Source organism: Trichechus manatus, unplaced genomic scaffold, assembly GCF_000243295.1.
Source record: "Trichechus manatus latirostris isolate Lorelei unplaced genomic scaffold, TriManLat1.0 scaffold00050, whole genome shotgun sequence".
NCBI lineage: Eukaryota > Metazoa > Chordata > Mammalia > Sirenia > Trichechidae > Trichechus > Trichechus manatus.
In genome coordinates, this window is record NW_004443986.1 from 8,399,445 (window position 1) to 8,414,908 (window position 15,464).

At 37.4% G+C, this 15,464-nt stretch overlaps 1 protein-coding gene across 1 annotated transcript in view; it reads left to right on the forward strand.

Moving 5' to 3' along the window:
- Positions 1-15,464, forward strand: part of LOC101351062 (dynein heavy chain 11, axonemal) — a 334,378-nt gene that overhangs the window by 241,116 nt on the left and 77,798 nt on the right. Inside the window, exons 58-59 of the mRNA XM_023732310.1 lie at positions 6,136-6,371; positions 7,811-7,933. Of these exons, the coding sequence (XP_023588078.1) occupies positions 6,136-6,371; positions 7,811-7,933 (359 nt within the window). The remainder of the gene's footprint in view (positions 1-6,135; positions 6,372-7,810; positions 7,934-15,464) is intronic.

The window sequence follows — 15,464 nt, forward strand, 5'->3', positions numbered from 1 at the left end:
GCCAGACAGAGATACGGGCAAGTTCAAGGACAGATAGCATTTATACTCCATTCATTATTCTGAGCTAGCAGGATAGTGGCAGAGCAAATGTGTTGTTAACCTTCCTGAGCCTCGGTGTCCTAAGCAGTTAGATAGGCGTCAACCTGGCAGAACTCTTGTAAGAATTAAATGAGAAAATGGAAAAAGTAAATGTATATAAATAAATTTTGTAAACATATAAAGCCTTACATAAATATTAGTTGCTTTATAACCATCATATTAGGAGAAACTGGGAGTATTGCCTTATCAGGAAGTTCCCTTTCCTCTTTAGGAATATGCCACTTGATGAGTTTTCAGAGGACTCACATTCATTTGGTGTTAGGATTAGTTTCATTTGGATCATGCCACGTGCTTCAAGCCTTCTCTTTTCTCTCCTAAAAACTTATTTCCCAAAGGAGAAAGCTCTTTTCTTTTCGTCCAGCTCCACCTTGCAGTAGCATCCTGACCCACAACATATTGACACTACGTAATGAAGCAGTTAGATGGAGCCTTCAGGTCACTGACTTTAGGAGCTGACTTTGGACTCAAAGGACTTCCTCTTTGCACTTCGTTTCCAAACTCATTTTCCTTTCTGCAGTCTCCTTTGAGGAGTTCAGGAAAGAAGAGTGAATTAAAAAGAAGATACATATTAAATGAGGTTTATTTTCCTCAGCTAAACCTAGGTTAAGATTTATTGAGAAAATGATGCCTGTATTGTAACTATCAAAAAATATTTTGGGTTGAGAAGTTAGAGGGTTGACGTGTTGTGGGGTTGTTAACCAATGTCATAAAACAATATGTGTACTACTGTTTCAGGAGAAACTATTTGTTCTGTAAGCCTTCACGTGAAGTAAAATAAAAAAAAAAATTTAAAAAAATACTTTGAAGAAGAAAACTTCTCGATATAGTGCTGCAACTACCTAATTGAATCTAATACTGTAAAAAAATCCTAAATTGTTTTTCTAAAATTTTAAGTCCAAATATGTTCACAATATTTATGATATCCTTTAATGTGGATTACCTGCTTTATTTCCCCTACTAAATTAAAATGACCAAGAAGAAAAGCTGGTATTCTCTTTGATAATACACTTGAATTTATGACACAATATCTACGGGTGCACTTTCTCTATTCCTTTTAGTTCCAGAAATTTATTCAAAGCTTCCAATTGTTTCAAGCTGTTTGTGTTAAGTAGAAGATAGGAAATTAAAGTCACATATCCTTTGCTATTAAGAGGTTGCTTATTCTAGAAGATACTCTATGTCTTCAAGGAACTTGTGTATCGAGTCAGATATCACTTGTTCATATTTCTAGGAGATAGTTTGATTATTTCCTAAAATAGCATTGTAGTCAGGAATAGTAAGAAGGTGATGCTGTTTCTCCTATATTGATATCAAATTGCATCCCTCCCAGCATCACTGTAGGAATCCTTCCATCATTTTGTTTGCTGGAGCTCGTTGGCCAGCTAGTAAACCAAGCACCTACTGCTGCTGCAGCTTCCTCTACCTACTGCAAAAAGGACTCAAAACACTCTCTCATGGAGGCATGTATCTATGTTAGCCTACCACTAAGCTGTAGGACTAGCTTTTTGTTCATCTTGCTCATTTTGGTGTCCCCAGAACCTGTAACAATGTTTCATATGCAAGAAGTGTGTTCAATAAATGTTGGTCAATAGACTGATGATGACTGAAGGAATGAACAAGAAAGTCTTTTTCCCAATCTGGTTTAATTTTTGTAAGTCAGAAACTGTTTGTAGAGAATGATCCTTATTCTTTAAAATAGGTTTCCTTCCCTCCTTCCCTTGCTGTCACCCTCCCTCTCTCTTTCTTTGTTAATAATAATTTTATTTTTGGTGAAAGTATACACGGTAAAACAGGTTTCCATTCAACAATTTCTACATGTAATATTTAGTGACATTGGTTACATTCTTCAGTTTGTGTCAACATTCCCATTACTTCTATTTGTTCCACTCCCGTTAATTCAGTCTCACTGCTCCCCAAACTGGTCATCCATGCTTTAGAGTAACTGTTGCCCATTCGGTCTCATATGGATAATTTTTAAAAGAGCACAGTTCTTGTTATAAATTTAGTTGTTCTCCCAAAAATACGTATTGCAAATCCTAATCCCTATAATGGTTATAATCCCATTTGAGAATGGGTTTTCTCTGTTATCTTAATGAGACAGTATTAGTGCAGGGTGTGTCTTGAGTCAATCTCTTTTGAGATATAAAAGAACAGATTAATCAAGCAGAGAAGCAAGCGGAGATGGGGGAAGAGAGATGCTATGCCACATGAAGATCACCAAGGAGCCAAGGAACAGAAGCTGAAAAGAGACAAGGACCTTCCCCCAGAGCCAACAGAGAGAGAAAGCCTTCTCTTAGAGCCAGTGCCCTGAATTTGGAGTTCTAGCCTCCTAAAACTGTGAGAAAATAAATTTCTGTTTGTTAAAGCCACCCACTTGTAGTATTTCTGTTATAGCAGCACTAGATAAATAAGACAGTTCTCAAGGGTGAAATTCTTTACTTTTGAGCTAACCTGCTATTTAGTTAAAAGGTACTTTCAAGGGATAGTTTCTGTTCAAGGTTAAAAGAGTATCTCAGGGCAATAGTCTCAGGGATTCCTTCAGTCTCAACACATCCAGCAAGTCTGGATTCTTTAAGAATTTTAAGTTGTGTTGCACTTTTTTTTTTTTTTCCTTTTCTATCAGGATCCTTCTATTGTGACCCTGATCAGAACGTCGGGTAGTGGTATCTGGGCACCATCTAGTTCTTCTGGTCTCAAGGTATAGGAAGTCATGGTTCATGGAGATGATTAATCCTATATTCCAGTTCCTTCTCTGGTTCTTGGGTTTTCTTCATTCTCTTTTTCTCAGACAGTTAGAGACTAATAGTTGTATTTTAGATGGCCACTGACAAGCTTTTAAGATCCTATATGCTACTCACCAATTAAGATGTAGAACATGAACTTTATGAACTATGTTATGCCAATTGACTGAACTGACCCATGAGACTATGACCCTAAGTCTTCAAACCAAGAAAACTAATCCCATGAGGTGATTGGTTATATCTAAGAAGTATCTGCATCTGTAGCTTCTATTTGATTTATTATATCTACCTACCTACCTTCCTGCCTACCTATCTATATATCTATATATTGGTGATTGTTGTTGCAAAATTATATATAATGTACCAAAACCAAAACAAAAAACAAAACAAAACAAAAAACCCAAACCCATTGCCATCGAGTCAATTCTGACTCATAGCGACCCTATAGGACAGGGTAGAACTGCCCCATAGGGTTTCCAAGGAGTGGCTGGTGGATTTGAACAGCTGACCTTCTGGTTAGTAGCTGTGCTGTTAACCACTGCACCACCAGGGCTACACATTTACCAATTCACCCTTTTTCTTATGGACAGTTTATTAGCATCAGTCACACTAGTCAAGCTGTGCAAACTTTGCCCACATTTGGTGCTACCTTTCCCATCACCATAAACAAAAAACGGGTAGTGACTACTACCTAGAAGATGAAGCCCCCTCTCCCTCCACCCCTGGTACCTCCAATGAACATTGGTCTCTATATATATACCTGTTCTTGTCATTGCATAAAAATGAGATCATATAATATTTGTGCTTTTGAGACACGGACCTTATGCATAATGTCCTCTAGGTTTATCCATGTTGCAAGATGATTCAGGAACTCATTTTTCTTTAAGGCTGCACAGTAGTCCATTATACATATGTACCACATTTTGTTTATCCATTCATCCATTGATGGGTATGCCTGTGTATGTTCATGTCTCTTCTATTAGATCTCTAGGATATACATCTAGAAGTGAGATAATAAGGTAGTTCTATTTCTAGTGTTTTGAGGAAGCACCATACTGTTTTCCTGAGTGATTATACCATTTGACAATCCCACCAGTAGTGAATAAGGGTACCAGTCTCCCCAGATCCTCACCCAAAGTTGTTGTTTTCTTTTTTTTCTTTATCAGTACCATTTTAGCAGGAGTGGGATATCTCATTGTAGTTTAGATTTGCACCTCCCTAATGATCACAAGTATCTTTTCATGTGTTTGTTGGCCACTTGAATGTCCTCTTTGGTGAAGTATCTGTTCATGTCCTCTGCTCATTTTTGAATTGGGCCGTCTGTCTTTTTTACTGAGTGGTTGAAGTTTTCTGTATATTTTAGAGATTAGATCCTTATCAGATATCATTTCTGAAGATTTTTTCCCAGTCTATAGATTGTTTTTTTAATCGTTTAATCAAGTCTTTTGATGAGTGTAAGTATTTAATTTTTATGAGGTCTCAGTTAATCTAATTTCTCTTCTGCTGTTCCTATATTTGTAGTTGTGTTTGATAATCTACTTTTTTAAAATTAGGTCCCATAGTTTTGCCCCTATGTTTTCTTCCAAGAGCTTTATAGTTTTAGGATTAACATTCAGGTTCTTCATCCATTTTGAGTTAGTTTTTGTGTATGGTGTGAGGTGCGGGTCCTTTTCTGCATGTGAATATCAAATTTGCCAGCACCATTTGTTGAAGAGACTGTTTCTTCTCCATTGAATGGATTTTGACCCCTTGTTGAAAATTAGTTGACCATAGATGGATGTATTTACCATATTTTCTGCAAATAATGTGCTCCTACATTTGTTTGCCAACCGTGCCTTCCCTCCACAAGGTATTTTTGAAAGCACCACTGTGCGAATTTTTGTTTACAGCAATGTGTAAAAAAAATGGTATAGTAGCGCTTACAAAAATACCTCGCAGGGGGAGGCCACGGTTGGCAAACAAATGTAGAAGGCACACATTACTTAAGTAAAAATGCAATATTTCTGGGCTCTCAATTATATTTCATTGGTCTATGTATCTATTATTGAACCACTACCAGGCTGTTTTAATCACTGTGGCTGTATAACATTTTTTGAGATCAGAGAGTGTGAGGCCTCTTACTTTGTTGTTCTTTAAGATTGTTTTGGCTATTCAAGGCCTTTTTCCTTTCCATATAAAGCTGATGTTTAGTTTTTCCATTTTAATAAAGAATGCTGTTGGGATTTTGATTGGGATTGCATTGTATCTATAGACTACTTTCGGTAGTGTTGACACTTTCCAATATTAAGTCTTCCAATCCATGAGCATGGAATGCCCTTCAATTCATACAGGTCTCTTGTAGCAGAGTTTTATCATTTTCATTGTATAAGTTCTTTACATCCCTGGTTAGGTTTATTCCTAGGTATTTTATTTTTTTAGGGGCCATTGTTAAATTGGGGGCCCTGGTGGCATGATGGTTAAGTGTTTGGCTTCTAACCAAATGGTCAGCAGTTTGAATCCACCAGCTGCCCTTGGAAGGGGCAGTTCTACTCTGTCCTATAAGGTCTCTGTGAGTTGGAATTGACTTGATCGCAACAGGTTTTGTTTTTGTTTTTTTTTTTTAATTGTAAATGATATTATTGTTTTCTTGATTTCCTTTTCAGATTTTTCCTTGTTGGTATAAAGAAACCCAACTGATTTTTGTTCTCCCTCTCTTTTAAAGAATACAATTCATCACTGCAATGCTGCTTTCTACAATCACAGTGTAGGCAAATCCCTCAATCTAAGTTCCCTGGCACAACTAGCAAGCTGATGGAGTTCACAAGGACTGAATACATTTTGCTGACCCATCCCAGAAAGACAAGTCATCTCCTTGTAGTGTTGACCTGTAGTAAAATATGAAATGCCTGAGCAGGATACTGCATTTTAGCATTGCTTGTGTGGACTGATTATTCATAAGCAAATAAATTTGTTATCCTGCCAGTCTTCTGGGTGGCTAAATTCTAGTCTTTACTGAAATAACTGTATGTATGTGTAAGACAAAGACCCTTTCAGTGGAAGCCAAGTAGAAGCAGTTAATAAATCAGATGTTGAGTACGACGTTGACAGAATCCTGAGAGATAAACACAGGGCTCAACAGGTCAAATTTTATTTGATGATGAGAATTTTATTTTGCTTCTAAGAGTCCATAGAGAATTTACTTTTGTGCCCCTGGAGTCACTTTCTGTTGGTTCTGGTCTCGTTTTCTTGTCTGTCATATTAAGTCTCCCTCTTCTGCAACACTGCCAGTTTATTGCATTCAACTCTAATTTAAAAGGTTTCCATTCCAATAACTGAAGGCCTGGACTTGATTGCCATGTTGACGGATGATGCTACAATTGCTGGCTGGAATAACCAAGGGCTGCCCAGTGACAGGATGTCAACCGAAAATGCCAGTATCCTAACACACTGCGAGCGCTGGCCCCTGATGATAGATCCCCAGCAACAGGGAATTAAATGGATCAAGAATAAGTATGGAGCTGACCTTAAAGTCACACATCTGGGCCAGAAAGGGTATGTGAAATCTGAAGGATTGGCTTTCTGTTTATCTCCTTTGAAGTGGATCTAATTTTTATAAAAACTTGTTAGACCTCTCTGCCACTTTGAAATATGACTGTATGGTGCTACTTGTTTATCTGTAAGGTCCCTGGGTGGTACAAGCGATTTATACTTGACTACTAACCTAAACATTTGGTGGTTCAAACCCCCCAGCAGCACCATGGAAGAAAGGCCTTGTGAACTGCTTCTGTAAAGATTACAGCCGAGAAAACCCTATGAAACAGTTCTACTCTGTAACACATGGGGTCGCTATGAGTCTGAATCGACTCAATGGCAACAGGTTTGGTTTCTGTTTTGTTTTGTTTGTTCATATAAATAATTCATATAAAATGTCTCTGTTGAAAAAACGTTCTATGCTGGGTGGTGTCCAGTTAAATGAAGAAGAAATTAGCTTGATGTTTAGAGCAAATACTACATCTGGAATGTAAAATATGCAAATTTCCCAAGGCCAAGAAGGAACAGATGATCTGTTAGGTGCCTTCTGTAGAGTGTTTGGTATACAATAACACCAGAATAGTCAACTGCACCTGTAGGCTTAATGATGTTTACAGACATATTCCTAAATATATGCTTTGCCCACAGCAACCTCTTAACATGGCAACAAATCACAACATTTGATGTCTGAAGATAATTTTTTAGTCAAGTTTCACCTGTCACTTTTGAAAACTGATTCTATTCTGAGATTTTCTGTCACTGGGTCCTCATGACATTACTGTCTGATAAATGGAAAGCTGTTTTGTATGTAGTTGGTATTCAGTTAACATTGAATAAATTATTTTAGACCTATTGCTATTTCAATTGACCCTTTATCATCTTTTCACACGTAAACTGAAACAAGGAATTTCGGCAGTTGTATAGATAAATGTAGTCCTTGTTTATCTGAATACTTGGTGAAAAAAATTTGGGAGTGGGGAGAGACTTTCTTGGAGAATGGGAATGAAATAAAATGATAGTTCACCACTTTATCTGACTAAATGTAAAAGTTGAAAAGATAAAATTTGATGAAACCACAGGCATTTTAATATAATTTGAATTTTTTAAAAGTAAAGGATCCATTAAAAAGTTAAACTGATGACAGTTGGGTCAATTACGTTTATTTCAACTATGATTATTATAAAAAATAACCAGTTTACAGATGGACTTCTTATTAGTTTAACTGTTGAATTTCACTTGGAAAATATAACTGTAAAATTTATCTCAAAGTCTGATCTTTAATGTCTGTGTAATCTAGTTGACGAAGAATATGACTTTTATGAAATATCTTCTTTAAGTTAGTATTCCCATTTAAAATAGCTACATTAAATTAAATATAATTTACTCATATATAAATAACTTTGAACATTTTTCCTGTGCTTACTTACATTTTATTATCTCAATTCTGACTGAATTTTAAGGTTTTTGAATGCCATTGAAATGGCTTTGGCCTTTGGAGACGTCATCTTAATTGAAAACCTTGATGAAACAATAGATCCCGTCCTCGATCCACTGCTTGGCAGGAACACGATTAAAAAAGGAAAGTAAGTTTTCTTGAATTTTTAACATTAGTTTTGTGCTCAATTTTAGTTTGATTATCAGCCTATATCTGACTCTTCTTGGTGATGTCTCTGAGCTCTCATTCCCTGGCACCTATGCTTCAGAAACAAAGCAACCTCAACATGATCCAGACTTTTAGACTATTTGTTGGTTGGATTTTGATTCATTTTACTCAATTCCTCACTTATAGACCCGAAAATGCATTGTCACAAGTGTACTGCGAATAATTTCCCTTTTATTGGCTTATGCCAGTATTTCCCTAACTTTAGTAACTTGCAAAAAACATCCTTAGCATTTTTTGCTTTATCTGAATATCACTTGTACTATTATTTGCTTAATATTTTTTTAAGTCAATTTTAAATCCACTAATTATTTTTTTTCAACTCAGCCTCATCTTGGGTAATAGCATCCACAAAATTATGGGTTTACTGTACATGTTCTATTTTTTCTAATGTACTTTAAAAATAGCCATTCAAATAAAGAGCTTATTAAACCCAAAAAAAACCATTGCCATCCAGTTGATTCCAACTCATAGCAACCCTATAGGACAGAGTCGAACTGCCCCACAGGGTTTCCAAGGAGTGGCTGGTGGATTCAAACTGCCAACCTTTTAGTTAGCAGCATTTGCTCTTAACCACTACGCCATCAGGGATCCTATATGTATGTAGGGCTCCCAGTTAGTGGACCGCTAATATCATCTCCATACCACCAGTGGGGAACTACCAACAACTGGGAAACGCCCCCAGGTAAAATACACATGACTTGCCAAATGGCTGCCCTCCTCCTGGGGTACTACACTTTCCAGACCATTCTCCAGGGCATCCCAGCCATCCACAAGGAGCCACTAAGTCCAGTGACATCACTAGGGTTGGTGTTACCTCCCCATGAACCTCCTTCCATACCAGACCGTACAGAATCCTTAGTAATGTTTTTTATACTGTTACTTGTAAATCATATTTCCTGTATATCACTCCTTCTTTTCTTTTAATTACTACTTCATTCTCAGAAAAGTTATTGATACAGGTTCACAAATACTAATTACCACAGTATTGTAGCTAAAACACCAGAAAATTTGATAAACTCAGCGACTGTAAAAACACTGGCCACAACGAAAGCAACAACGCGTGCTTGTGACATGTGCCAACCAAACCACATGATTCGAAGCGTCATTGTAATTGGGTAATAATGACAGCTCTGACCGGAGCGCATTAGAAGGTTCAAAAAGTAAATTATCACAGAACTTTAGCCTTGTAGGTATATTGATACATGTAAGCTGGGCTTACGAAAAATGTTTTTATTGTTCAAACTACAGAGATATTTTTATAGACAGTCATTTTGGTGTCACCCCCTCTGACAGTGTCACTCAGTGTGGTCCACACCCCCTATATCCTCTTAGTGACGCCACTGACTATGTCAGTTTTCTACAAATGTGTGAACGGTCAGGCATGCAGTGAAGTCTCTAACCAAACCTGAGTGGGCTGAGGGGGGAGAGTGGCATTCCGAAGGTTCGTTGTGTCTTTTCACTCAAGAAACCAACATTCTCTAGGCTCATTATTTCACTGGATTTCCTTCTCTTTTTTATTGTTTTTCTTCATAGAGATGTAATTTCAGAACTTCCCCGACCGCCTACTTCTTCCTTGACACCCACTCTCTGCCTCAAAGGTATATGTCTCCTTTTGCATCACTAGATTCTCCCTGTCAGTTTTAAGTGGAAATAGGCCTGCGTAAGTGTGACTACCTCCTATTTTAAATAGTCTCTAACTTATTAGTATAGTATTTATTATACACTTCACCAAGTAAATCCATTTAGCCTGACTGACAAGTTATAATTGTTTAATAAACCAAAATTTACCCAGACGTGCATTTAGAACAATCTAATAAGCCATTTAACAAACTACAACTCTGAACATAAATATAATTATAGCTGTGTCTGATGTGTTAAAAATATAGTGTAAAATCTTGAATGCCACTAAAGTGAAATCCTTGTTGTTAAGGTTCTAGGTCTATTATGAGAACCTAAAATTTTTTTCAGTGACATACATATCCTCTGATTTTTAACTTGGACTTTCAGTAATACAATTTAGGTGTAAGAAATTAGATGACTCTCTATTATGTTTCTTTGGATTTGGGAAAAGCTGAAATTTCCAGAAACTGATTAATTTGAGTCATGATTTTTTCCTCACGGTTGATGTAGTTAAGTATCAGTGAGCCTTCCAGAGGACTTTTATTTTATAAACTGAAATCATTTTGCATAGAGCATCAAGTCTTTATCATATCAGGTCAGAACAATTTATTCAAAATTAATAATATTTACTGAATATTATCTCTGTTATGCTTAATAGAACTGGTCATATCACTCCAGTATTTTTTAAAAGGCCAAGAGAATTAAAAATGATCTGTAAGAATATAACAAATGGCATTTATTGCATGCAGTTATTACCTTACCAGTCCTGATACCTAAATGGTTAAGTGTGGGAACAACCGCTTGTATGAGGATGAATTTCAGATCAGTATTTCCAGTTTTTGCTACTTGCCTCTCCCATACAAATGTTTTTAGAGCATCTTAGCCCAGAGAATGTGAGAGCCAGTGGAGTCCATAAAAATTCCTGTCGGTCGTTGAAGAAACCTTCACTGAGCATTGCTGTATGCCAGGCACTATGTCAGAGGCTGGGGATTCAAAATGCAATAATGTTATCAGGGTGCCTCTGGGTAGGTTCATACTGCCAACTTTTTGGGTAATAGCTGAGCACTTAACCATTTGCACCACCCAGGGACTCCTCATTAACGTACAGAACTTGCCTTTAAGGAGTCCTTAGAGGAAGGTAGACCTTATAAGCAGTAAATGCAATGCAGTGCCACTGGTGTGATGATAGAGGTATACATGGCAGGGAGCCTTCCATAGTAGAGACTTGATAAGGCTTTATGGAAAAAAATTATATTTGATTTACATTTACAGTTAATGTGAATCTTGAAAGATGAGTAGACATTTGTCAGGTAAACAACTGGGGGAAGAGTCCTCTACAGAGAGAACTCATACCAAAGGCAAAAAGACATGAAACAGCCCAACAGGTGTAGGGGACTGGAATAGAATCCAAATGGGTGGAGAGTCATGAACTGGGGAGAAAGGGCAGGGAGTGTGGACTAGGAGAGACGAGACTGCAAAAACAGGCAGGGCCCAGAGCCTGGACGTCACTGGGTATCCGCAGATGACCTACAGGTTAGCCTTTTCCTATAGGTCAATAATTCTTATTTTTTCCTCAAGACACTGAAGAGGCCCATTCCTGTCAGTCACAGTAGTTGACAACCCAATGGTTTTTGGCCAAAGGTCTGTCATCCTGGAGGAACAAATCTGGAGTCTTCATCTTTTCACTTGAGAATCACGAACATCGGTCAGTGGGGAAGCTAATGAAGACTCTCAAGCATTCTGGGAGTTATGGGAACAGATTTATGTCTCTGAAGGGTCATATTGTTGGCAGTTTCAAGTAGTGGTTGAAGGGGTATGGACCTGGAGCCAAAGTCCAGTTACCAGACAATTGCAGTAACACAGGTGAGAGATGACATAAGCCTAAACTGCAGCAGCGACAGTACAGATAGAGAAGAGAGGACAAATAAAACGATCAGGTTCGTATCATCAGTGCGTGTCATTAACTGGATATCATTGTTAGAAAGAAGGGAGAAATCAAGGATGATTCCAAGTTTACTGCCACTAGAATTTGGTTAAATGATGGTGCCATTTATAGACAGATGTGATATAAGAAGAGGAGTAAGTGTAGTGAAAGAGGTAATTATTCATTGGACACTCAACGACTGAGGTGCTTCTATAACACTCATTCCCAAAAGGCAAATCTAAAAAGTAGTTCACATGTGAGTATGGAGCTTATAAAAGAGATCTTGTTTGAACATGTAGATTGGGGAACATCTACATAGATAGTTAAGCCATCCCGGTGAGTGTGATTGTTTAGGGAGACCCTATACAGTCATAAGGTCAGAGAGGACCCTCACTTCACGATGAGAAAAACAGAGACTGAAAAGACTTGGATAATGTCTGTTTAGATGCCCTGTGACTATGTGAAAGAAGCCCGGGTGGTACAGTGGTTAAGCACTTGGCTGCTAAAAAACGGTTGGGGGTTCAAAACCCACAGCCAACTACTCTGTGGGAGAAAGATGTTGCAATCTGCTTTCTTAAAGATTACAGCCTTGGAAACCCTATGGGGCAGTTCTGCTCTGTCCTGTAGGGTCGCTATGAGTCAGAAGCAACTTGGCAGCAGATTAGAGTTTTGTTTTGTTTGGTATGACTATATGAAGTTTGGAGCCCTGGTGGCGCAGTGGTTAAGAACTTCACTGCTAACCAAGCAGTCAGCAGTTTGAATCCACCAGCCGCTCCTTGTAAACCCTATAGGGCGTTCTACTCTGTCCTATAGGGTTGCTATGAGTCGGAATTGACTCAGTGGTAATGGGTATATGAAGTTTAATATGTAGAAACCTAGTTTCTTAACCAGCTTTTCCAAATAACTGGCATTAACATATAATAATGGAAGCCCTGATGGAGTAGTAGTTAAGAGCTCAGCTGTTAACCAAAAGATCGGCAGTTCAAATCTACCAGCCACTTCTTGGAAACCCCGTGGGGCAGTTCTCCTCTGTCCTATAGGATCTCTATGAGTCAGAACCGACTCGATGGCACCTAACAACAGCAACAGCCATCTTCCAGTGGAGATTGTATGAGTGCTACTTTGCCAATCAAACTCTTCCTACTCCACGTCTTTCATTCTCTTTTTTCCTAAACCATGTTCATTTTCCCATCAATGTTTTGGAATCTACACTTTCATTGTGATACCTATACTTTCCAGTCTAGTTCAGCCCTTCATTTCTTCATATTTACCAAAGTAATCTTTGTGCATCCTTTCTCTGCTAACTTCTCTCCAACCCAGTGAGTGGCTAAAATAATCTTTTTCCAACATTGTTTAGTAATTCACTGTTATCATAATTATCATAACTCACCTGCTCAAGAACGCGGAAAGAATTCTCAATTGCTATGATATTGAATTGATGCCTACAGATGCTTTACTTGTTTGCCGCTTCTGCACTTCCTTTTACCAACGCCTTTTTTTCCTTTACTGTGCTATTTAACTCACCTTTTCTTTCCACAAATCCAAAATTCACTTCATTCAAAACAAAATATTATTTAATCCAGGAAATTTTCCAAAATTAATGCCTCCCATGCATAGAAATTCTTTGCTGGGTCATTTGGCTTTTATTTGTGTCCCTTACAACCAATAAGCAACATCGTGATAGAGAAAAGATTGAAGTTGTCAAGGATTTCGTTTTACTCAGATCCACAGTCCAACACCCACAGAAGCAACAGTCAAGAAATCAAACGACTCATTGCGTTGGGCAGATCTGCTTCTTTAAAGTGTTAAAAAGCAAAGATGTCACTTTGAGGACTAAGGTGCACCTGACCCAAGCCGTGTTTTCAGTTGCCTCACATGCATACGAAAGCTGGGCAATGAATAAGGAAGACTGAAGAAGAATTGACACCTTTGAGTTGTGGTGTTGGCGAAGAGTATTAAACATACTGTGGACTGCCAAAAGAATGAACACATCTGTCTTGGAAGAAGTATAACCAGAATACTCCTTAGAAGCAAGGATGCTAAGACTTTGTCTCACATACTTTAGACATGTCATCAGGAGGGACCAGTCCCTGGAGAAGGGTATCATGCTTGGTAAAGTAGAGGGTAAGCAAAAAAGAGGAAGACCCTCAACGGGATGGGTTGACACAGTGGCTGCAACAATGGACTCAAGCATAACAAGGATTGTGAGGATGGCGCAGGACCAGAGAGTGTTTTGTTTTATTGTACACAGGGCTGCTATGAGTTGGATCTGACGCAAGGGCACCTAACAGCAACTATGCTTAACTCTTTTTTATTATTATTATTCATATATGTCCTTACTTAAATTCCAAGTTTCCTAAGGATAGGAATCATATACTATATGCCTTTAAAAAGATGATTAACCAAAATAAAAACAAATAACAAAAACATTGACTTTTATTTCTGGCACTACAGCAGATTAGGTATGTGAATATTGAAAAACAACTAAATATGAGGTTCTTCAGAGTTTATACTCTGGAGTGGAATAATTGGATTGTAGAGTATGTGCACAATCAGCTTTAAAAGAAAATGCCAAAAATTTTTCCAAAGTGTTTGTACAAATTTACGTGCTCACCAGTAGCGTATAAGCGTGGTGGAGTCTTTCAGCGAACTAAGTTAGGGACTTTTCACTCTTCTGCTGTTTTTATAGTACAAAAGATTCTTGTATTTAATATTATTAGCCACCTCTTCCTGTGAGGAGCTATCCTAGCCCTGGTGGCACAGTGGTTAAGAGCTTGGCTGCTAACCACGAGGTCAGCAGTTTGAATCCACCATCTGCTCCTTGGAAACCCTATAGAGCAGTTCTACTCTGTCCTGTAGGGTCACTGTGAGTTGGAATCAACTGGACAGCAACGGGTTTGGTTTTTGGTTTTTATTTTTTAATGGAAACGTTTGAGGACGTTCTAAATTCTAGGTTTTAAGAGTAGTGTTTGTTTATAAAAGCTTAAAAAGTACTTTGGAATAAAGTTTTATATTTTAGTGACTGGGTTGTTTCCACTTGACACAAAACAGGTTTAAAATAAAGCAACGCTCTTTTGTTCCTTTATTTGACTTTTCTTCAATGAGAAACTTGTAAAAAAATATTTGTGCATATGCAAACTAGAAAAGAATATGGAAAAATAAAAATAGATTTGTCAAAATATGAAGTATTATTGCATCTTAATGCAATAAATAAAATGTGGGAGAAAACAATATGAAAGAAAAGAAATGGGAAAATGATACAGTTGTTTAATAATAGAGACACTCATTTGCAATGTTATAACAGAAACAAAAAAAATGTTATTGTTGTAAAAAATATAAAATAATGTTTGTTTGCCAGTTCAACATTTTTCAGATATACAATTTAGTGATATCAATTACATTAGCTATGTTGTGCAACTATCATCCACAGTCGTTGAGAAACAGAAAAATTTTCACCTTACTTTGGTCGCATCTCAAACTAATCTACATATTTGTAAATTTTCTAATGGATCTTCCTTGTTCTGATCGCCAACAATGAACATTTTAACATTCTCCCTTTACGTTTCTATGTTACACTATCTGTAAGATCACCTTGTGGGATTACAAATGTGTTTCCCTTTGTGTTGTGAAGACAAGATAGGGTTGAAAGCAAGAAAAAGAGGGAAAAGTTTCTCATAGGGATTGTAGAGTTGATACATTCTCCCAGAATGTCTTTGCTCTACCATATTCCTCAAGTGTAAGTGAAATAACACTTTGATACTCCTGCAAGAAAATCATCCTTCAGAAAGTTTTCAGCTATTAATAGTGTTTTTGTTTATTTTATTTTATTTTTTTTATATTTTATTCTACTTCAGGTGAAGGCTTACAGAACAAATAGTTTCTCATGAAACAGTAGTACACATGTTGT